Genomic DNA, 22512 nt, shown 5'->3' with positions numbered 1-22512 from the left:
AAGTGGTCAGGAGCTCAAGAGGGCCGAGGAAGGACTTTGCACGACGGAGGATTCCCAGTCGGCGACTGGCTTTTGAGGCAAGGTTGGAAATGTGACTTTCCCAGGAAAGGTCATGGCAGATAGTGAGACCCAGAAGCTTGAAAGAAAAGACTTCTTCCAGAGGATTGTTGAGAAAGTGGATGGGGGGGGTTATGTAAACGGTCCTTTCGAAGAGACATAGTGAGAGTGTGAGATTTGTCTGGATTGAAAGACATGTTCCACGTGTTGGACCAGTTTGTGATTTTATCCAGATCTGCAGTGAGTGAAGAAGCTGCTGCTTGCCGGGCTGAGGGATGACAGATGGTACGGCAGAGGGTTGAGTCGTCGGCAAAGAGAAATAGAGGATTTTCCAGAGAGTCCGAGAGATCATTGATGAAAACCAGAAAAAGAACAGGGCCCAGAACGCTACCTTGAGGAACTCCAGCCTGCACAGGAAGAGGGGATGAAAGAACTCCATTTAGGGCCACACGTTGACTGCGACAGGAGAGGAAGTCTGCGAGCCATGAGTGGAGATGGCCTTGAATACCATGGGCAGAGAGTTTGGTGAGTAGGGCAGGGTGCCAGACTGTGTCAAAAGCACGTGATATGTCCAGGGATACGGCTCGGATTTCCTGTCTGGCATTGAGGACCTCCATCCATTGATGGGAGAGCAGTAGCAGCATATCTAGGGTAGAGTGACCTGGTCTGAAACCAAATTGATGATTGGAAATCAAGCCATTGGAGAAGAGGAAGGATTTCATGTCTGAAGCGATGATGGATTCCATAACCTTGCTGATGATTGGGAGAAGGCTGATTGGTCTATAGTTACAGGGATCTGTTTTTGCACCTTTTTATGCAGGGCAGTGATGTTAGCAGATTTCCAAGCAGATGGCAGATGACCTTGGGAAAATGAGAGGGTGAATAGAACAGGTGAATAGAACAGGCCTGCATTAATTGGGAGTTGCATCTCGTTTGGACAGGAGAGAATGACCACGAGAATGGACGGTTGGAGGACATGTGCAGCGATGCGCCAGTCGGCAAGCTGGATTTGGCTGAAGTCGTGTTTGAGGCTCTGCTCACACTGGTCGCCTATAAAAGGACAGCAGGACTGTCTTTTTGGCAGTCTGTTGGTGAGAGATCCAACTGATGCTTTTTGACAGCTCCTGACAGTTGGGAACAGCAGCAACAGCAGTTGGTGACAGTTGAGCTGTTCCTTCTGGTTCTGCTCGGTTCCTGGTACTTGACGTTCGTGATTTGTGGGGGTGACCATGTTACGTCGGTTAGTGTTCAAGCCTGTTTGTGGGTGGGTGAACGGTGAGGCAGGGCACTGGCAGCGGAAACGAGCCAAGCTGTAGAGAGCTCATTTGGAGAGGTCGCCCAAGCCACACTCACACATTTTGTGTGATTTTCGGAGACACATGATGATTTCTGCCGTGGTGAGCCGAGACCGGATTTATTTTTCCCCCTTGCGACACTGCCAAGGATGTACCGGCGAAAAGGATCGGATCATTTGGAATAAAGTCCCACGAAGCGAGGAGTCAGACCATGCTGAATCAAATGAAGGAAAAGACAAAAATGAGCTGGGAACATTTCTAATCGTAACTTATTTACAAGCAAGTGAGGAAAAATATGTGGTGCAGGGAATAGTTTATTTTGGGTGTGTTGTGCAGGGAAAGAAAGAAATTTGAGAGGTGCGGCAATATTACAAGCAACTTACAAAAGCGGACACAGAGCAGACTTAACCCGAAATAATAGCAATAATAATAATAAGCTAATGCAATCTCACTTATGTCGACAGGCGCGAGGACAGCACGCACACGCACACAAAAACCAGATGAAGAGTTTATATTAAAGCGAGAAAGGAGAAGAAGTTGAGGCTGCCGTCTCTCGGTACTTTGTACAATTGATTGCCCGAACGCGCCATCAATATGTTTGGGGAATGCTCCGTGGTGCCATACCACCCCGAAAGCTGGTGCGTCATCTCTTGCTTCGTGCAGCTCGCGTCGAGACGTGACCGTCGGCGTGAAGAAGCTGCTTGAGTTTGGAGGGTAAAGTCAAGAGCGATCGGACGGAGTGGAAGGGAGGACCAGGTGGGTGGGTGGAGTCAGCAACGTTGAGGCTGAGTCCAGGCGATGAAGAATGGAGACGAATGACAGAGCAAGAACGGCCCCAAGATCCAACTTTTATAGACCCTGCAGTGTGGGGTGGCGGGCCACCGCAACGCGATGCGTCATCACCTGAATCGGCTTCCCTGATTGGCCCCGCTCCCCTGCACGGCCAGGCCACGATGGCCCGAAACGGCGACATTCCGCTTCCAGCCAGGTGACCCCGAGCCGTGAAAATGTCCTGCTCCGACCCCACGACATGATATGAATCGCCCACACCGATCTCCGCATCATGAATTGCCTTGCAACAACCCCCGGGCCGTGCCCTGATGACCAGCTGAGGGTGGCGTCCGTCGCACATGCTTGCCCAGAGGTCAGAAGACGTTCATCCGTGGGGAACATTCTCGGCCGCCAGCGAAGACAGACTGTAAGGTGTTATAATCAACCCATGCACAAACGGAAAGATGGGTCCATTCGTGCCCTGTTCTGTTCGATAATCAAGTGTCCCGAGCTTAGCACGGATCCCCCTTCGAGCACGTTCCGTACAGTGAGCGCGGATCCGCCATGGCCCACGTGATCAGCGCTCGCTTTCGCCCGATTCCATTATTGTGTGTGCGGGGCCAACACTGATCTGTGTCAGGGTTTGAGGGGAACGCTTGGATATAATAATTGCATGGAGGTTTCGAATGAAAAGGATATAGAAATCAGTTTCCGCTGGAGAAATGGAGGGAAAAGAGAATGCCGATATAATTCGTCCAGAAATGGGTTGAAAAGTACGCGCTGCCCGTATCTTGCACATTTGTGTCCCGTAGTTGTTGTTTTTGTTGTTGTGTAGTTGTTGTTTTTCGATTAATAATTATCGGCCTATGACATTGTAGCTATTGGCACCAAGCTGCTAGCGACGTTCTCGCCGAGATATTAGTTTCAATGCAACCAGCAATCTCATCCCAGATCATCCGAAGCTCGAGTTGATCGCCGCAAAATCGCCGCAAAATCATCGCCGCATCGCCGCAAAATCTGGGTTGAGGGATCGCTTGAGGACAGGAGTTCTGCGCTGTCAATGCTCATCCGGTGCCCCCACGGCCTTTCTATTCCCCTGCCCTGGTCACGCACGTGCTGCACGTGTTGGCCTGTGTGAGGACCCAAATTCACATTTACCTCAGAAATAAGCAGAAAATAAGAGTAGAAATGAAGTGAGTGGTGCAAGGAAACCGAGCTGTGAGATCCCAGCAATGCACGTCCTGTTGTCCCGCCAGACAAAAGGGAAGGGACTATCTTTACGTGCATTCATAGAATAACTGTCTCACGACCGTGAAATGTTGGGTGCCATTGCCTTGGAGGCATGCGATTCTGAGAACTGCAACAATATATATATATATATATATATATATATATATATATATATATATATATATATATATATATATATATATATATATATTGTTATATATATAACAATATATATTCTGAGAACTGCAACAATATATATATATATATTCTGAGAACTGCAACAATATATATATATATATATATATATATATATATATATATATATATATATATATATATATATATATATATATATATATATATATATATATATATATATATATATATATATATATATATATATATATATATATATATATATATATATATATATATATATACATATATATATATATACATATATATATATATATATATATATATATATATATATATATACATATATATATATATATACATATATATATATATATATATTGTTGCAGTTCTCAGAATCGCATGCCTCCAAGGCAATGGCACCCAACATTTCACGGTCGTGAGACAGTATATATAACAATATATATTCTGAGAACTGCAACAATATATATATATTCTGAGAACTGCAACAATATATATATATATTGTTGTGGTTGAGGAAATTCGCAAACCACCATTCAGGTCCCGTAGGTGAGATATCTCTAAGTACATGTGTCGTTAGGCCCAAACCCGTTGTTTAGAGGGAATAAATGTCATTCATTCGAGCTGCGACCCTTTAAGATAGCCGTTTTTCTGTTCTATCTTCATTTTGAACCAACCACGTCTCAACCTCCATCACACAACAACCACCAACCGCAACGCCGCTTCACAACAACAACAACGCCAACAGCCACGACCTTTACCTTCACAACTCGCTCTCGCAATCATCGCATCACCGCCATTCCAAGCGTCGCCATGGCAATCACCGCCACAATAAACCCTCCACCACCTTCACCTCTCCTACTTCGCCGGCCATTCCCGCGCCGCTTGTGAACGCCGAGCGTCAGGCTGTCCTGGTCTCGTGCGGGACGCGCGCTGAGCCGCGGGTACAAAGAGCGGCCTTTCCGAGGGGAAGTCGGATCAGGAATGATTCACGCCCACTTCTGTTCTGTCCTATCAGCGAGCGCGGGGCGATTTGGCCCCGCCTCCAGGCGCGTCGGAGTGGAATCGATATATGCAGATTCGAGGATCAGGAATGATTCACGCCCACTTTTCCTCCGTCCAATGGGCGAGCGTGGCTCCGCTCCCGAGCCGATCCTGATCCGAAAATCTGCATATGGTTTCTCCTGCTGACAATAAAGCGCCGAGCGCGGGGCGAATAGAGAGAGAGAGAAGAGTTTCTGTTTCGGGCTCGAGTGAGAGAAGAGTTTCTGTTTCGGGCTCGAGTTGGGAAGACTTTCTGTTTTAGGCTCGAATTGGAGAGAGTTTCTGTTTCGGGCTCGGGCGAGTTGTGGCGGCGGCAGCGAAGTGTGGCAGCAGCAGTCAAGACGGGTCTGGAGGAGAGTCGGTCTGTCGGGGTTCGGAGTCTGTCGGGGAGCTGCAGAGAGGAGAAGCCGGGAACGCGTCGAGGGCGCAGTGGAGTCGCTCGTCGCGGGACCCAAGCAAGCCAGCTATCCTCTTTCCCCAGAGCATCAACAACCCCCCCCTCTGTTTACCCCCGTGCTGAGATAGTTCTAAAAGGGGGCCCCGTTCCCATCCCATTTCAGGCAGTGCCAGCGAGGCCCGCGGAATCGGGGCACCGCCGCCATTTTGTGGCTCATCACAAGGCGGGTAGGCTCTGCCCGGTCTCGCGCCCACAGACCACGTCTGCCCCCTTGTATTCGAGGGTGGCCCTTTTCTTTTGATTTTGAGTATATGTGTTGTCGGCGCCGTCTGTAAAGTAAAACTGTGTACGTGTTGCCGTGTGCTCGCGTAGTCGGTAGTAGATCTGCATTGTGTTTCTTTTGTTACATTTGCTTTTGGTGCATAATTGTTGTGTTTCTTTTACATTTGCTTTTGGTGCATAATTGTTGTAATTGTATATGTGTGCTTTCCGTTTGCCGCGGAATAAATGTGCCTTATGTTGAACTGTCTTTCCCGTTTCGCTTCGTCTTTTCTTTAATTGAATCTCCATCTTACTTCACGTAAAGGGTTGGTCGTGGGCTAAATACGCCCGATAATTAATCGGAACCGTCGAGGTTGACGATAACACCGCTCGGTTATCCCGATAGTACGGAACGGTTCGCTTAAAGTGGCCCGTGTCCGAAGTCGACCTGCGGCGAGGTGCGATCGCCCGGTCTACCCTCCGTGTGGGTACTTAGGTAGGTCGAATTTGGCGAACAACCCTATCCCACGCGGGGGGCCGATTGGCACGATCGTGGTGAGGCCGAAAGGCCCAGCAGTGACTAGTTCCCGGCGTTAGTCCGAGAGGGTCACGACTGGATTGTCCGTCCGGTGGGCGACGTGCCGCGATTCGAGTTACGTGGTTATGTATATGTATATATATATATATATATATATATATATATATATATATATATAGCACCGCGAGGAGGAGTGATTGAAGGGACACATCGGCCATTTTGGAGTTAATGCCATTTCGCACTATTTTAACCCTTTCCTTATCATCATATCATTAAAAAATGTCGCTTACATCACGGGGCCTCATATACATATATCTAAATTTTCTCATTCTAAACACCTCGTTTTATCTACCGCAATGGTGGCAGCATTATTTAGCCTCGTTCCAACAGTGGAAGTGACATCTTGCATACTACTTATTGATGGGATTTACATGTGGCAGTGTTTTCAACTTCATGTCCTTCATCATTTTTAGGTGATGTTTATCCTTCAAATGTGGTTCATTTGTCTCACAAACTTTAAGATATGTTTCTGCAAAGGAAGATTCAGATGTCCATTTGATAAACGGCAGTCCTGTCTGTTTTGCAACATATGAGCAGAAACAAACAAAATTAACATTGACTTTTGAATTCATGGTTCATAAAATTTTCGAAGTTGCTCAATATTTTGAGTTTTCAGTTTCTCTAAAATAACTTATTGTTGTTTGTTTTTGTAGAACAATCAAGAAGTCCAGTTGGGCAGATACGGTCCAGGAGCAGCTTTACGATGAAGATGATATCTATTTTGAAGCAGCAATCCCAAGAACAAGGCTCCAAATGCAAGTGTGCAGCTGGTGAAAACCACACAAAGATAAATATTGAATCAAACAAACCCAAAAAGGTTATGGAAAGGCAAATGTGTTGTAAATGTAAGATATGCAGTGGAGATTCATCAAACCTCAAAATACACATGAGGACCCACAGGGGAGAACGCCCACACAAATGCTCTGTTTGTGATAAAGGTTTCTCTAATAACAGCAGCTTGAAAATACATACGAGGATACACACAGGGGAGCGTCCTCACAAATGCTCTGTCTGTGATAAAGATTTCTCTGAAAAAGGCAAGTTGAAAATACATATGAGGATACACACAGGAGAGCGTCCTTACAAATGCTCTGTCTGTGATAAAGATTTCTCTGAAAAAGGCAAGTTGAAAATACATATGAGGATACACACAGGGGAGTGTCCTCACAAATGCTCTGTCTGTGATAAAGATTTCTCTGAAAAAGGCAGTTTGAAGATACATATGAGGATACACACAGGGGAGCGTCCTCACAAATGCTCTGTCTGTGATAAAGATTTCTCTGTAAAAGGCAGTTTGAAAATACACATGAGGATCCACACAGGAGAGCGTCCTTACAAATGCTCGATCTGTGATAAAGGTTTCTCTCAGAAAGGCAGTTTGAAAATACATACGAGGGTCCACACAGGAGAGCGTCCTTACAAATGCTCCATATGTGATAAAGGTTTCTCTCAAAAAGGCGATTTGAATAAGCATATGAGGATCCATACAGGAGAGCGTCCTTACAAATGCTCCATATGTGATAAAGGTTTCTCTGAAAAAAGCAGTTTGAAAATGCACATGGGATTCCATACAGGAGAGCGTCCTTACAACTGCTCTATCTGTAATAAAGGTTTCTCTCGTGAAGGCCATTTGAATAATCATATGTGGATCCACACAGGAGAGCGTCCTTACAAATGCTCCATATGTGATAAAAGTTTCTCTCAAAAAGGCAGTTTGAAAATACATATGAGGGTCCATACAGGAGTGCATCCTGACAAATGCTCTCTCTGTGATAAAAGTTTCTCTCAAAAAGGCCATTTGAAAATACATATGAGGATCCATACAGGAGAGCGTTCCAACAAATGCTCCATATGTGATAAAGGTTTCTCTCAAAAAGGCAGTTTGAAAATGCACATGAGGATCCACACAGGAGAGCGTCCTTACAAATGCTCCATATGTGATAAAAGTTTCCCTCATAAAGGCAGTTTGAAAATACACATGAGATTCCATACAAGAGAGCGTCCTTACAAATGCTCCATATGTGATAAAAGTTTCCCTCATAAAGGCAGTTTGAAAATACACATGAGGATCCATACAGGAGAGCGTCCTTACAAATGCTCCATATGTGATAAAAGTTTCCCTCAAAAAGGCGATTTGAAAAGACACATGAGGTTCCATACAGGAGAGCGTCCCAACAAATGCTCTATCTGTGATAAAGGTTTCTCTCAAAAAGACAATTTGAATAAGCATATGAGGATCCACACAGGAGAGCGTCCTTACAAATGCTCCATATGTGATAAAGGTTTCTCTCAAAAAAACAAATTGAATCAGCACATGAGGATCCATACAGGAGAGCGTTCAAAGAATCCACACAAAAAGAACAGACAAAAATACACGAATGAGAAAACGAAGCATTCTTTCAAAACATCGGAATAAAAGAAGCCCCAGGTACAACACAAAAATATCCGTAAAATAATCGGCAAAGAGTACCTACGCATAATAAGACTAATTTTGAAGTCATCCCTCTCTCCAATGAACAAAACCAAAGATATAAACCAACTTGCAGTGCCGGTATTCCAATTTTGCTGTGTAATTATAAATTGCATGAAACGAATGCTCGCCCTAACTATTCACAAGATGTTCCACAAAAACCAATGCATACCGAGGGTGTACTTACCTGGACAAGAACGAGTAGGTTGTGTGATGGAGCTTAACCAAGTGCACAGAACATCGTGTGTCAGACCAGCAGAGTATGTGAAAATCTCAACAGACAATTGTATGAGATTTGTACACGACCAAGAAATCAACAAACCAGAAAAGGGATCCTTATTCCATTTGGCAACAAACTTCAAAAAACCGGTGTAAATGATGGAGACTGCACAAGAAAACGAAACAGAAACAAACACAGCCCCAATGATTGCAAAGAAGAAAAAAAAAACGACAAAAAGAAATATCAGCAGATATACTCTGACAAATGGGAGTGATAAAAGAGCAGGAAGATTTAAAACAGAGCTTGACAGGACAGGGATTGACAAGCATGACCCAGTGGAATGGCTAAGAAGAGGTCTAATTAATTGGGATGGAGAACGAGGCATCATAAATGCTCATCATCACAAACTGATGCCTTTAAGAAAATGGTGGGATGTATGGACATCACAAACCAAGCACTGCGTCCAGACATGGTGCTCAAACACAAAAAGGAAAAGTCAGCACTGTTCTTTGAGGTTTCAGTTCCCAATGACTGTGGATGACATGCCACAGAAATCAGAAAAATTAGGTCAAGATGACCTCAAAATTGAAGAAAGCTGAAATTGTACCAGTGATAGTCGGAGCTCAAGGAATGACAAGGAAAACCCTCACCGAGTACTTGAATATCACTCTGGGAATATAATTCCAGACAAGCTGCAAGTGGAGGCTGTCAGAGGTGGAGTGAAGATTTTGAAAAGAGTCCTTGGAAAGAGGCTATGAGAAGGACATTTCACAGTTTGTCAGATGAATCACGATTCTTTAACAAAAAGGAGGTGGAGATTTTGAGTTCTGAGAGAACTTCCTCTCACCTTTTGATATCCAAAATAGGTAACAACCAATGAGAGCCAAAAAAATCCCTCAATCAAACAAACAAATTAAATGAAAGAGGAAAAGACCAGCACTTTGAAAATTTACTCCAGAGTGAATCAAAAACGAAGGAAAATGGAAGCAGACTGTTGCAATCAACCCAGAAAAAGATGAACTATTTTTGGAAAGGGATTTATGAAAATTGAAAAGAACAAAACAAGAAGGTGGAACAGGTCCAAAACTTGGAAAAGAGAAGTCACATCGAGAGGATATTCCTCAAGTGATAATTGCCAAACAAAATTATGAAACACTCACCAAGATGCCAAATTTCAAAAGCCCTGGTCTGGATGGCATCCCACATTTCTGATGCTCTTCACAATCACTACATTGAGCTTATCCCAACGGATGAATCGTCGTCCAATCCTGATCTTCCCTTCTGAGTTTTCAACACGCAAAACACCATTTTAAGTCCTCTCTCATCCTGACCCACTGTCTTTCGATCTTCACTCATTCACTGTGTCTTTTGCACATGAGAAGGAGGAAAACATTGTTTCAACTCTCGACTTTTTGTTATATACATGGTGTCGGCTCATGAAATGACTCGGACACCAAACAGATCAGTTCACAACAAGACAAAGGGAACAGCAGTAGAAAGGGGAAACATCAACAGCAGGGTGGAGGGGAAAAGTAGACGGAGACTGACAAATAAGGGATGCCGGTAACGATGAGGGTAAGAGTAAGGGGTGGACAAGTTGAACACATTATCAAAATGTTGGAAGTAATGGGGAATTGTTTACCAGGTGTTGAAAACATCATGCTTTTGGATGGGTGATGATTTGAGATGGTGGTGAACAGATGTCTTCAAGACCTGGAGGGAAGAATCAGATTGAAGAGAGTGTGGAATGTGGTTCCACAGGTGAGGAAAAAGGAATCCATGAGTGTAGGTAAGCAGTAGTTTTGGATTTTGGCACTTGAACTCTGAAGGGGTTGATGGAAGACTGCGTGCATCCTGCACATACCTCGGAGGGAAGATGCATATGGAGGGTGCAGGACCAGAAAAGAGTCGGAAGAATATGGAGACCACTGACCTGTTGGCCATGGTGAGGTGATTTCAGCTTCATCGTGAGAAATTCCAATGATCTTGAAAGCCTTCGTTTCCACGGCTTCAAGCTGAGCAAGATGTGAGCCACGGGAGCCAGCCCTGACGAAAGAGCAGTACTCCTTAAGGTGTGGATGAAAGCCTAGTCGGTGGATAGGAGTTCAGGTGTGCCAACGAAGGACTCTTCATGAAGGAGGATGTCCCATCTGGTTTTGAAGGCCAACTTTGAAATGTGGCTTGCCCAAGAGAGATCGTGGCTTGGAGTGAGATCCAAGAGTTTGACTTACTGAACCTCTTCAAGAGGGTTGATGAAAAAGTCGATAGGTTTGTGGTACAGTCATTGGGGAGAGAAAGGGGGAAGAGAGAAAGATGTTTAACCAGTTTGTGATTTTGTCAAGGTCAAAAGGGAGGGAAGAGGCTTCTGTCTATCAGAAGGATGAGGGATGTCGCGGCAGAGAGTGGAGTCATTAGCAAAGAGATAATGAGGATTTTCTAGCGAGTCGGTGATATCATTGATGAAGATTAGGAATAAGATGGGGGCTGAGAACACTGCACTGGGGGAAGTCCAGCCTTGACAAGGAGAGGAGAACAAAGAGTTCCATTGAGAGCCCCATGTTGACTGCAAGATTGGAGGAAGTCAGTCTTCCAAGAGTGGAGTTAGCCTGGGATTCAATAGGCAAACAGTTTGGAGAGCATGTCGGATACCAGACCATATTGAAAGCTCGAGATTTTCCCAGAGAGACGGCTTTGATATGTCTGATGTTGAAGGCCTCCAACCATTGTTGAGAAAGTAAAAGCAGCACGTGCAAGATAGAGTGACCTGGTATGAATCCAAATTGATGACTTGAGATGAGACGTTTTTCAATAAAATGTATGCTTTTACGTCAGCTGCGATGATGGATTCCATGACATTGCTCTGCTTGCAAGTGAGCTTCCAGTGTTTGGAAGTGACCGGGCAAGACCCCGTGCTCTCACAAACTATGGTGGATGCCAGCTTTGAAGAAAATGTTTTAAAATCCTTTTCCAGGGCTCTTGTTAGGTTTTGCCTGCACTAATCTAAGTGCAGCCAAGTGAGATTTAGCTTTTAAGTTCTGCAGGTTTTAAAGAAATAAATGTGGAAGGTGAAATGGGAACGACTTGTCTTGCTTCAAGTTTATCGAGCATTGCAGGTTGAGATTGATGAAAAACCCGAAAGATAAAATGAAAACTCTGTCAAGATGCAGTCATTGATAATTTAGGTTGCAAACTTCAGGGAAATACTTTCATGTGTTCAATGAAAGATGCTGTTACTGTGCATTATATATAGTTGAAGAGTAAACAGGTTATTGATACAATCGACAAGTCATTGAACAATTTTGATTACCTATCTCCAGTCATAAATTCCTGTGTTCACCAATAAAGTCATTATAGTTTATTGACTAATGTGCATTGCAATCAGATTAATGACTGCAATTATTCGACAGTTGAACAGTAATAATATTACAGCAAATCAACCAAGAACAGGAACAGCAAAATTGTTCTCCAATAAATGATCCACAACACACATGCATCATGACACTGCTTGTTTTTACTGAATGCATCAGTTGCTGTATTTCCAAACTCAAAATAAGCAATTTTGTAATGTTGTGAGAAATTTGTATGGTATTTTTGTTTCAATATGAACATCACAGTAATAACAGGCAAAATATTCAATGATATTGTTACAGCTGTGGAAATTCGCAGAACACCATATAGGTTCCGAGTTAGTTATCCCGATAAGTATTTGTTCAGTTAGATTTCCCCACCGTTGTTTAATGGTTATTATTCGTGTTCACAGTGCTGTGATCCTTTGAGATAGCCGTTTTTCTTTCGCTATCGTTATTTTGGACCGACAGAGCACGCTACGATCCTGTCATGGACACAAACCAACCGAAAACGTCGAACAAAGGCGCCAGTGAAAGAACTGCAGTAACAAGCGGGTTTTCCCGCCTTTTTGCAGCGCCAAGGCTGACACGGGAGGCGGCGAGGAGCACGCTCGCGATTGGTGGATACGAGGCGTGAGGCGGTCAGGAAGGAGGAACGCCCCGTTTCGAGAAATTTCTGGAAGGAAGGCGGAGCCGAAAACGGGGAGGAGTGAAGGGTGGAGCCCCGCGCTATATAAGGCGGACCGCACGCAGGCGCTCTCTTCTTCGTCAAGGTCTCTCTCTCTCTTGGTCGTCGGAGGTTCTCACTCTCTCTCTCTTGGGTCGTTGGAGTCGTTCTCTCTCTCTCTGGGTCGTCAAAGTCATCCTCTCTCTCTTGGTCGTCGGAGGTTCTCACTCTCTCTCTCTTGATGGACGTCGGGTCGTGCTCCCTCTCCCGCCCTCTCGTCTTGGCGCTGATTGACCTGTTGGTGAAGGCGCGGGCCGGTGGCGAGTCCGGGCTACGCCTCGGAGACGCAGACGGGAGGCGCAGCCCTGCCGGCTGTGTGGTGCGAACTTGCGCATCTCGCGAGGAGCGCCGGAGAGAGCTTACCGCCCATCGTCGCGTGGCCACGCTAGCTGCCGTGGGGAGCAGACGTCGCGACCTGCCCACCGAGACACCTCGAGGGTGCAGGTAACCTGCACGGTCTCGTGGGCCTTTTCGGTCATCCACGGCCCACGACCATAAAGGTCTACGGATCCCGTCTACCCCCCTTGCGTGTGAGGGGGGTTTTCTTTCTTTTGGTATGCATGCTGTTGCGCCGTGTCCCCTAAGTTGAAACCTGTGTGAGTGACTGTGCTTGTAAATAATAATTATCGTCGGTGGTATTGCTTTTGCATTCTATTTGTCGCTTGTATATTGCATGACTGTATACGTGTTGCTTGTATAAATAAATGTGCTTGTGTGAATATTTCCCGTTCGTCGTGTCTTTTTCCCCATTGGAAATGCCATCTTGCATCGCGGAATAATTAGTTGGGTTTAAAACACCCGGTAAAGAGAATCGGATCCGTTGCAGGTCGGCGATAACACCCGCTCAGTTATCGCTGCAGAACGGAACGGACCGCTTAAGCGGTTCGTGTCCCAGGCCGACCTGCGGCGCGGTGCAGCCCCTCTGTAGGTTACCCGCGCGGGTACTTAGGTATATCGACATTCGACGATTCACCCTATTTTACGCGGGTAGAATTAGGACTGGGCGTGGTGAGGTTAAACCCCCACCCGTGACTGGTTCCTGGTGGTAGTTCCAGGAGGGTCACGACTGAATTGTCCATCCGGTGGGCAATACGGTTGCGATTGGAGTTACGCGGCCGCTCGCACGCCGGCGGGCGCGAATTCCCAACAACATTGAAGAAACATATCACGCCATAAGCGTGGTCAATCCAAACATGCAATCCAACAAAAGAAACATATATCACACCTAAAGTGCGGTTGTGGAAGAAAAATAATTAATTATGTCTTGTGAAATGTCTGGTGGTGGACTTATGGCAGCTTCGCTGCCAGGGAAGCTATCATTTCTTGAAGTGCAACTGTGTCGCTGATGCAGTGCCCCTCTACCAGTTCACACACTGGAACTGGTACTCATTTCGCCGACCTAGGAAGGATGACAGGCTGAATCAACCCGCTGGTGTATTGATTCAGCAGCCGACAGGGCTTGAACTCAGGACCCTTGGATCCCAAGCCTCCGAGCCACCCTAACCACTGAGACAACACCAGGCTAGTGAAATGTATAATGTGCTGCACCAACCATTTTCTGTCATGTAAGGTAATGAACTGATGATACTCATTTCCTCTTGTGTTCTTTTAAATGCTTGTAAAGGACTCATCTATTGCAAAGCATTGTTGTTAACTGAAGTCGATGTGTCACCATTCCTGGTGTTATTCACCAAGAAGAATCATTGAACTGTGTTTTCAAACCCACTCGCCCATTAACCGAGCAGGTTGGAATGTTCGGCTGAAAAGCTCGCAGCTGCAAAGCTCAGGGAAGTTGGGGTTGCTTGCCAATATATTGTTATGAATCTGGAACCCATCGCACACAACATTCAGGTCCCCATAGATCAGCTAAATCGGTAAAGGCCCTGTCAAACCTTGACGTTTTAGCCAGCAATGGAAACGTATAAAAATGTATGCAAGATGTTGGCGTACGCCAAACTTTTTATGTTTTTTTTTTTAAAGATTTGGTGCGCATTCGTAACGATTTTGACGTATGCATAACATATTAGTTACGAACACAGAACGTTTCGTTTTCTTATAGATAACTTACACCAACGAATGATTAGCCTGTTGTTGGCGTTCACAACCTATGCCCAACGATATAGTCTAACTTATGCAGAGCGCGCTGCAAGTATCGCCGACGATCACGTGCCGTAGCCTATTAAACGGCTGCCGCTCGGCGATTCAAATCATAACCGCCCGAGAATGGGAAGTGTCAACATGACAGTCACACCTTGGCGATCTTGCCAGCATATGCCGACCTCTGAAAAATGTGTCTAAAATGCTGGCACACGTCGAATACGTTATTGGTAAGTTTTGTTTCCGTGAAGAGCACGCTAAAATACGATGAAGTACGCTGTTATACGCCGTATAACGTTGAGTAAGTCGTGAAATTTTAAGGATGCTGAAAATTTTACGACGAACTTGGCGTATGGCTCACACGTTCCGCTACGCCGGCCATAAGTTGTAGGCACGTAATGCGATTGTCGACACACGTTACTTGAAAGTTACTCATAAGTCGAAACACATCGAGGTAATGTTTAGCATACCCGAAACTTATTTTCTCCGTCAAGGCACATTTTATTTTTTTCTCCTTGGCTCCGTCAAGGCACGTGACGAAATATCGGAAGATGTTGTTGTTGTTGTTTTTTTTATTTTTAGTCTCTGACGAATTTTTAAATATATTCGGACATTTGCTTTTAAGTTTCGACGTCGATGTGACAATATCCTCAAACAGAAAATATTCACAGAGGAGGAACTAACAAGAAGACATGAGCAAACTGAAGAGGGAATCGGGCGTGATGTAACGGCACGTGACGAAATATCGGAAGTTATTGTTGTTGTTTTTTTTTAAACGCTGCCAATATGCCATTATACGGTAACTGTAAATTACAAACACGTTCAGTAAGTTCTGTGGTCGTCCGGAAGACGTCCATCAAACACGTCTACATCCGTCAATATGCGTTGGAGGTACATCACACGTAGGTTCAAAGCACGTTTCTCATAGGTGAGAAATATGTTTTGGGTACGCTAATCATTACCTCGACGTGTTTCGACTTATGAGTAACTTACAAGTAACGTGCCTCGACATGTGTCAACGGTCGCATAACGTCCTCGACGTGTCAACAATCGCGTAACGTGCCTACAACACGTTACTCATAGGTTATAAATAAGTTTCGGGTACGCTAAACATTACCTCGACGCGTTTCGACTGATGAGTAACTTACAAGTAACGTGTGTCGACGTGTCAACGATCGCGTAACGTGCCTACAACTTATGGCCAGTTTAGCGGAACGTGTGAGTCATACGCTGGCACACATCGTAAAATTTCAAGCATGCGACAATTTGTGAAGCACCTCAGCGTACTACGACGAAAGCCAGCCTACTACGACGTATGCCACCGTGTTTCAGCATGCTCTTAATATTTTCAAAACTTACCCATAACGTATTCGACGTGTGCCAGCGTTTTAGACAAATTTTGCATAAGCTGGCTAAATCGTCAAGGTGTGACAGGGCCTTAAGTATGTGTTTCCAGTTGGGGCCCCGTCCCGAGTCTGATGGGAATTAAATGTTCATGCGCTGCAAATTTATTTTGATAGTCAGGGTTTTCTTTTACATTTTTATATCAACAATAACCACAACAACATGCCTTCACCTTGCTTCCTCACACCGACGCCATGGCCTGCGTGCGTGTCAGCACGTACTTGGGCGGAGATCGCAAGGACCTGACGTTGCTCTCGCCCAATCAGGAAGATGCGAGCGAGTTCCCCGGCGGTCGTCCAATGAGCACACCCCACGCAGGATAATATTCCTCTGCCTGTTTGGGGGGCAGGCCGCAGCGACGGCCGTCACACCCCTCCGGTCCAATCAACGGCCTTGGCAATGACCAATGACAGGGCGACGAGCGCAATTTGCTCGCCAAAACCGTACAGTGAGGGAAAGCGGGGAGGGAGGAGGCGTGCCCTTCCCCCCTGGATGAGGTCAATAAGGTTGCGACGCGATCGAAAGAAAAGAGATCCTCCGCGAGAGACCCTTGCGATCAGACAACAGAAGACATCCTTCCTCCACAGGAGCCGCGGCGCGATCGGATGCAAAGAGATCCTTCCTCGACAAGAACCGCGGCGTGATCGGACGAAAAGAGAAACCTGCCTTCTCGACAGTTCAGGTACAGAGGAGAGGTTTGGTTGTTGGGACGAGCGCTGAGCGGAGCTCTGGAGGCTGATCGCGGCTCGCTGGTGTCTGGATTCTGCTCGCCTCTCGCTGGTGCCTGGTTCGAATCGGCTCGCCTTAACCACATGAGGTGGACAGGTCCAAGTCTTTCTGGGTATCTGTGTGTGTCTGTCGGTGGGCCCGTCTGAAAGTAGGTATTGTGTTAGTGCTTTTTGCTTGTACATTTGCTTGATTTGACTTTTGCATGTAAATTGACTGCATTTCTTTGAAAGTCTGTTTAATTCTGCTCTGTGTTTCTCCTTTCCCTTTTGTAAATAAATTTCCCCTGTTCAATGTTTCAGCTCATTTCTGTGTTTCTTTCATTGGTTTAGCATGGTGCGTGTTGGGTGATTGGAAAGGCTGTTGCTGCTGAAATTGTGCATTTGGACCGAGGGGATTCGGCAACCATCCGCTCGGGTTGCACACGTTTCGGGCACGCTAACGGCTCGACTCGTATGAGTTCCGTCGAGGGTGTGAATCCTCGTGAGATCGCCGTGTGGTCTCTAGGTATTTTGAAGATTGGCAAATAACCCTGCACCATGTGGTGTATTTCTCGACATTTCATGGTCCTGGAAGGGACCCGTCGCTCCGGAGTTATCCGGGGTGACGATCTAAATTCCGCGTGTTCGGCGCAGCCGACTCTACTGCTCCACCTAGCAGTCGGCCTCGCGGCCGATACACGGCCTGCCACAATATGTCCCTATCTTGTCAAGCATTGTACCATGGGCCCCATGTCTCACAATGTTTCTTTGTCAGTTACCCATCCCTCTTCCTAGAGAATACTGTGGTCACAAAATACTGCACGCAGCTGTGTTTTCTCAGAACATCCCACCTTTTTCCTTGAGGCTGGAATGTTCTCAGCTTGAAAACATCTTTACAGGCCATTAAGATGTCAGTCAGCTTCAGGAACAAGTACTGTTCTTTGTGTAACCCATGCTCCCTCCTTCCTACTTTTTTATGTAAATAATTTTGCTCGAAAGATGATCGGCTTGGAAAACAGAACAAAGTGAAGGACGTTTACAGCATCTCATCTTGGTGTTGATCTGTGTATTTGTTTCTTGCAGTGTACACATAAATAAATGTTTCAACTCTCACTGAAACTGGTGTTATTGGAGTGACGTTCGATTCCACTGATTCCACCAAAGAAGTTGGCGCAGTGAGCAGGGCTCGCAACTTTGCGGTGGTGAGGGGGGGGGTGGGAGACCGGAGATTAAGGTGACATCAGGTGAGGTGATGCGGACGCAGGTGGCCAGTTGAAGCGGCAGGAAAGGGAACCGTTACAAATTCCCTTCTCTGACCCTTTCACTGGGTCTTGCATTCCCTCAAGTCATGTACCTTGCCTCTGACCAAACTGGGTGACACAAGCCTAAGGAAAGTGAGTTGTCGTATATTGGTAGCTTTGTGCTGTAATATCTGTATTCTAACCAGGTTTTGGCAATCCGTTCCGGGAAAGCTGGATTTCGTGACACATTCAGGAAGCTGGATTGTGGGAAATCCGTGCCAGGTTTGAATATTTTGATCCGGGCATTCGAGGGGCTTGGAGAGCCGCTCCGCTGATTTTGAATCGGAGCACGAGCAACTGAAAAGGTGCCTGCTGATTCTTTGTTGGCACGTACGTGAGGTGCTGCATTAGGTTGACACTCACTGCACTGTGCTTTCAGGTCCAAAGGTGTTGATCAGTGCTGTATACTTAGTGCTGTGAGATCTCGAATTTTGGAACATCTGTTGAGTTATGTAAGGATCAAGGACCCTTGGCTCGAGGTGTCCACGATTCAGAGGAGAACATGAGGACTTGAAGTCCTTTCGGTTAACATCATTTTACATCAAGTTTAAGGGCCCCTTTTTGCTGCTGCATGAATGTATGATTGTGACTTCAACTTTTAAGGATCATTTTTGCTGTTCGACAAATGTATAAGCCTGGTGTTGACTTGATGGGTAAGCATGGTGAGCTTGGGTCACAGGATCCTGAGTTGAAGTCCCACTCTGCTGTTGAATTAATACCAAGAAGGGTTAACTCTGCCTGTTACCCTTCCGAGGTCGGCAAAATGAGTGCCAGTTTGCTGGTATCATGTGTTGGCGTGGCGACCCATCCAGGATTGTGCCCAATAACCAAGAAGACTGTTTATGCGGCACCAACGCTCTGCACAGAGTATGGTCCCAATGGTTGAATGTATGACACTGATTTGTATTTGTAAAAACACGATGAATTGTGTGTTCAGGATGATTGTGGAATTGAGTCTTCTCAAGTACATTTGATCATTTCCTGAAACTATTTTGCAGTGGAACAATGTGGAATGTTTTTTGGTGGTTTAAGGTCAATGTTCTGAACGTGTTGATGAAATAGTTTGTGCACAACGTTTCAGTGTGTGTGGGTATGCATGTGCGTCAGTTTGTGTGTGCTCGAAGTATATCATGAATTAGAAAACTGCCAAAAAGGTAAATTGGAAAGTGTTTATGACGGGGAGTTATTATTGTTAGAGAAGATCACCTTGACAATGCGCAGAGTATATCCAGTGATGTTATGACAAATGCCGCTGAATATTTTAAAAGAAGAAAATACAGTTGTGTTCTGTGTGGGAGAATTATATTATCATGAATTTGTCATCGACACTGGCCCCATGACGTTTGGCGTGCGGGACACGGAGCGTCCAGAAGTGTGCAGGGTCTGTGCCTGGCTGTGTAGCTGTAAAGGAAGAGTTGTCGGAACAATTGACAGTTAGGAGTTGTATAAATTGTTAAAGAAATTTCCTCATTCAGCATTTGTAATTGGTGTTGCCAGCTCAAAGTGTGAACGAATAAAGACATTGTTCCTCACTCATAAAATATTATTTGAACTTTGGTAAAATGTTTCAGTTGAGAGGATTCCCTTGTAAATATGATTATCCACGGATTCTGTTACATTTGTTTTTTGTGAACCATCCATCTTCCTTCAATTGAGATTTATTTGTCATTTTTTTATTTTAAAAAAACCATGTAACAGCCTGGAAATGTTGCATAAGTTCCAGGAAGACTTCAGTACATCATGTGGTGCATGGTTAAACATAACTTTAGATATTTCTAATTCAGTTCACAAATTTGATGAACATAATGCACGGATTTTTGTGCAGACGCATTGTGGGAGCTGCCGATTTTCAATGAGCATCGACAGTCAATGTAATGTTGTTCTTTATCAACACTGAGAACGTACCGAAATAATGATTCACACCCTTGATCTGTGTGACTATCTGTCCCTCCAAATCCTGTGGATCCTCAAAGGGGCTGTTGTGCTCTTTTCTGATTGGCTGTTCTTGGGCCTTGCCGATATTGTTACCCCCACCACCGCAGGTGAAGGTGGTGATGTTTTCACCCCTTTATATCTGTTGGGTCGCCGAAATAGGTGACCCTTATTGTCAGTAATTCTGTCTGTTTGTTTGGATGTTTGTTCCTTTCTCATCAACGTAATTGGTAAAAAAAACTTGGGCCGATTTTGACCAACCTCTGGTGGTTGGTACATCTTATGACGTAGTGCTTTGGAACTTGTGATGGTTGCTTGGGACGCTTTGGTTCCCTCGCAACAACCGAAAAACCTTCAAAATCGGTACCGTTCACGCGAAATCAATTCCGAAAGCCATTTTCGCACGTATGGTTATGAAATTTGGCACGAATGATCTACAGGTGATGCTCTATTAAATATATTCCAGTTTTTGTGATAAATTCAATGAAGCTGAGTCTTTGGGCCTCTCACTCAATCACCACAGGTTGGTCGGTGGTCTTTCTGTCTTCTACCGACTCCTCTCCAGCCTTGCCCCCCTGCTCTCTCTGCGATTTGTCCCCACCACATTTCAACAGGGCACTCAAGGTCCGCCAACAGCCCCCTTCTGGTAAAACTACCAAAATCACGAATCACTGCTCATCTTCACTCTTTCATTCCTCTTTTTTCCCGCCTTTGGAATAAACTTCCTCACTCTATTCTTTCCCATTCTTCCCTCCAGGCTTTCAAAACAGCTGTTCACCACCACCTCTTATCTTCCCCCATCCAAATCCTCGATCTTTTCTACCCACGATAATCCACCCAAGCCCACTTCCTTCATTTCTCCTGCTTTCCTTCCTGAAAGTCCCTGAAATGTCCATCTTCTCTTCGCCATGTTCCCCGTCCCATCCCCATCCCTCTCACTTCCACAGTTCACCTAATGTGTCTGTTCCCCACTGTTTTGTCCCTTCCACTCCCGCCCCTCTTGTCTCATGCCTCCTTGCTGTGAGTTGTGTGTTCGCTCTCATACGAGCCTCGACCAAGGTATACAAAAAATAAATAAATAAATTAAAATGGAATACTTTACCCACAGCGGCCCCTTCAATTAGGGTATGCGCGAAAATTGGCGAAAATTGAAGGCCCCCTAGCGACCAGGTGATTGCATCGATACGAATGAAACTTTGCAGGTTCATGGTACTCAATGAGTTCGACAACCTTGCCTCAGGACATATTGACCGATTTCGCTTAGGTCAGGGGTCAAACGTCAATTAGTGCAAAAATCGATAACATGCGAGAGGTGGAGGTGCCTTCGTGCGAAATGCTACTCCTTGGGTTATGGTTGGATGGTCATGAAAATTTACACTAATCATTCGGAATACATTGTGCACAAACGATCAAGCCGGATTTTCGATTTCGATCTTTGTTCACCCACAGCACCCCTCGAACTTTGGGGATTTCCGATTTCAAACCGCATTTTCAGTACTTTTCATTCAAATGGATACCGAGTAGTTATCAGTAGATGGAACTGGATGAGATTTGATATGCATAATCTTAAGGTGATTCCCGATCCGCTATATGACATCCATTTTGCTCTTTTTCTTACTTTCCATGCTCGGCGACCCATCGCCGCCTACCGGCTTGTTGTCTTCTTATTCAGCCACTCCAATGTGGTTTTAGCTTTATGCTTCAGATCATTTTCCTGCTGAAATGTGAATCTCCTACCAAGTTTCTGATTCATGGCCAACTCGAGCAGGTTTTCATCAAGGATTCTCCTGTACTTTGCACCATCCATTGTCTCTTCTATCCTGATAAACTTGCCAGTTTATGTTGATGAAAAGCAACCCCATCACCTGATGCTGCCACTCCCATTCTTTAGAGTAAGGAAGGTGTTGATTCGGTAATGTGCAGTGTTTGGCTCGTGACAGACGTAACATTTTGAATTTTGACAATCAAGTTCAATTTTTGTTTTGTTTGACCACAAAGCGTTACGATACATTGTTGTTGTTGGATTTACAGTGACATCCCGGACCAGTTTTGTGCTTGACCGGCTGCTGAGTTTGGATGGGCGACCTGATCTAGGTTGAGTCTGGGTGATATGATACGTCTCCACCTTTAATGATTAATTTCACCGTACTCAAAGGGATAATAAGTGACTTTGAAATCTACCTATAACCCTCTCCTGAACGGTGCTTCTCCATCACTTTGTTTGACTTCTTTGGAAAGCTCCTTGGTTCTTCATCTTTGCCTTGTTGGTTTGATTATGGAGTTGCACCTTAAAACTCCTTAGATAAGTGGGGGAGCTTAATTTTTAAGTTAACCCACTGATTACATACAGATGAAACCCATTATACTTATTTTGTAATCTTTCATGCAAATAATTTGCTCGTGAAGTGATTTCAGGTTCATTAGGCAAAGGGTTTGAATTCTTATGCAACTGAGAATCATCTGATTTTTCTCTGTTC

At 45.1% G+C, this 22512-nt stretch overlaps 1 protein-coding gene across 1 annotated transcript in view; it reads left to right on the top strand.

Annotated features, from left to right (window-relative positions):
* Positions 1 to 22512, top strand: part of LOC147021026 (uncharacterized) — a 161529-nt gene that overhangs the window by 115792 nt on the left and 23225 nt on the right. The window contains exons 6-8 of the mRNA XM_085893551.1: positions 6484 to 8243; positions 18250 to 18325; positions 18483 to 18519. Of these exons, the coding sequence (XP_085749677.1) occupies positions 6484 to 8243; positions 18250 to 18325; positions 18483 to 18519 (1873 nt within the window). The remainder of the gene's footprint in view (positions 1 to 6483; positions 8244 to 18249; positions 18326 to 18482; positions 18520 to 22512) is intronic.

Source organism: Eptatretus burgeri, chromosome 8 (genome assembly GCF_056783735.1).
Source record: "Eptatretus burgeri isolate ZD-2024b chromosome 8, Ebu_testis_v1, whole genome shotgun sequence".
Classification (NCBI taxonomy): Eukaryota; Metazoa; Chordata; class Myxini; order Myxiniformes; family Myxinidae; genus Eptatretus; species Eptatretus burgeri.
Note: the sequence above shows the minus strand (reverse complement) of the source record. Positions and strands in the feature narration are given on the sequence as shown.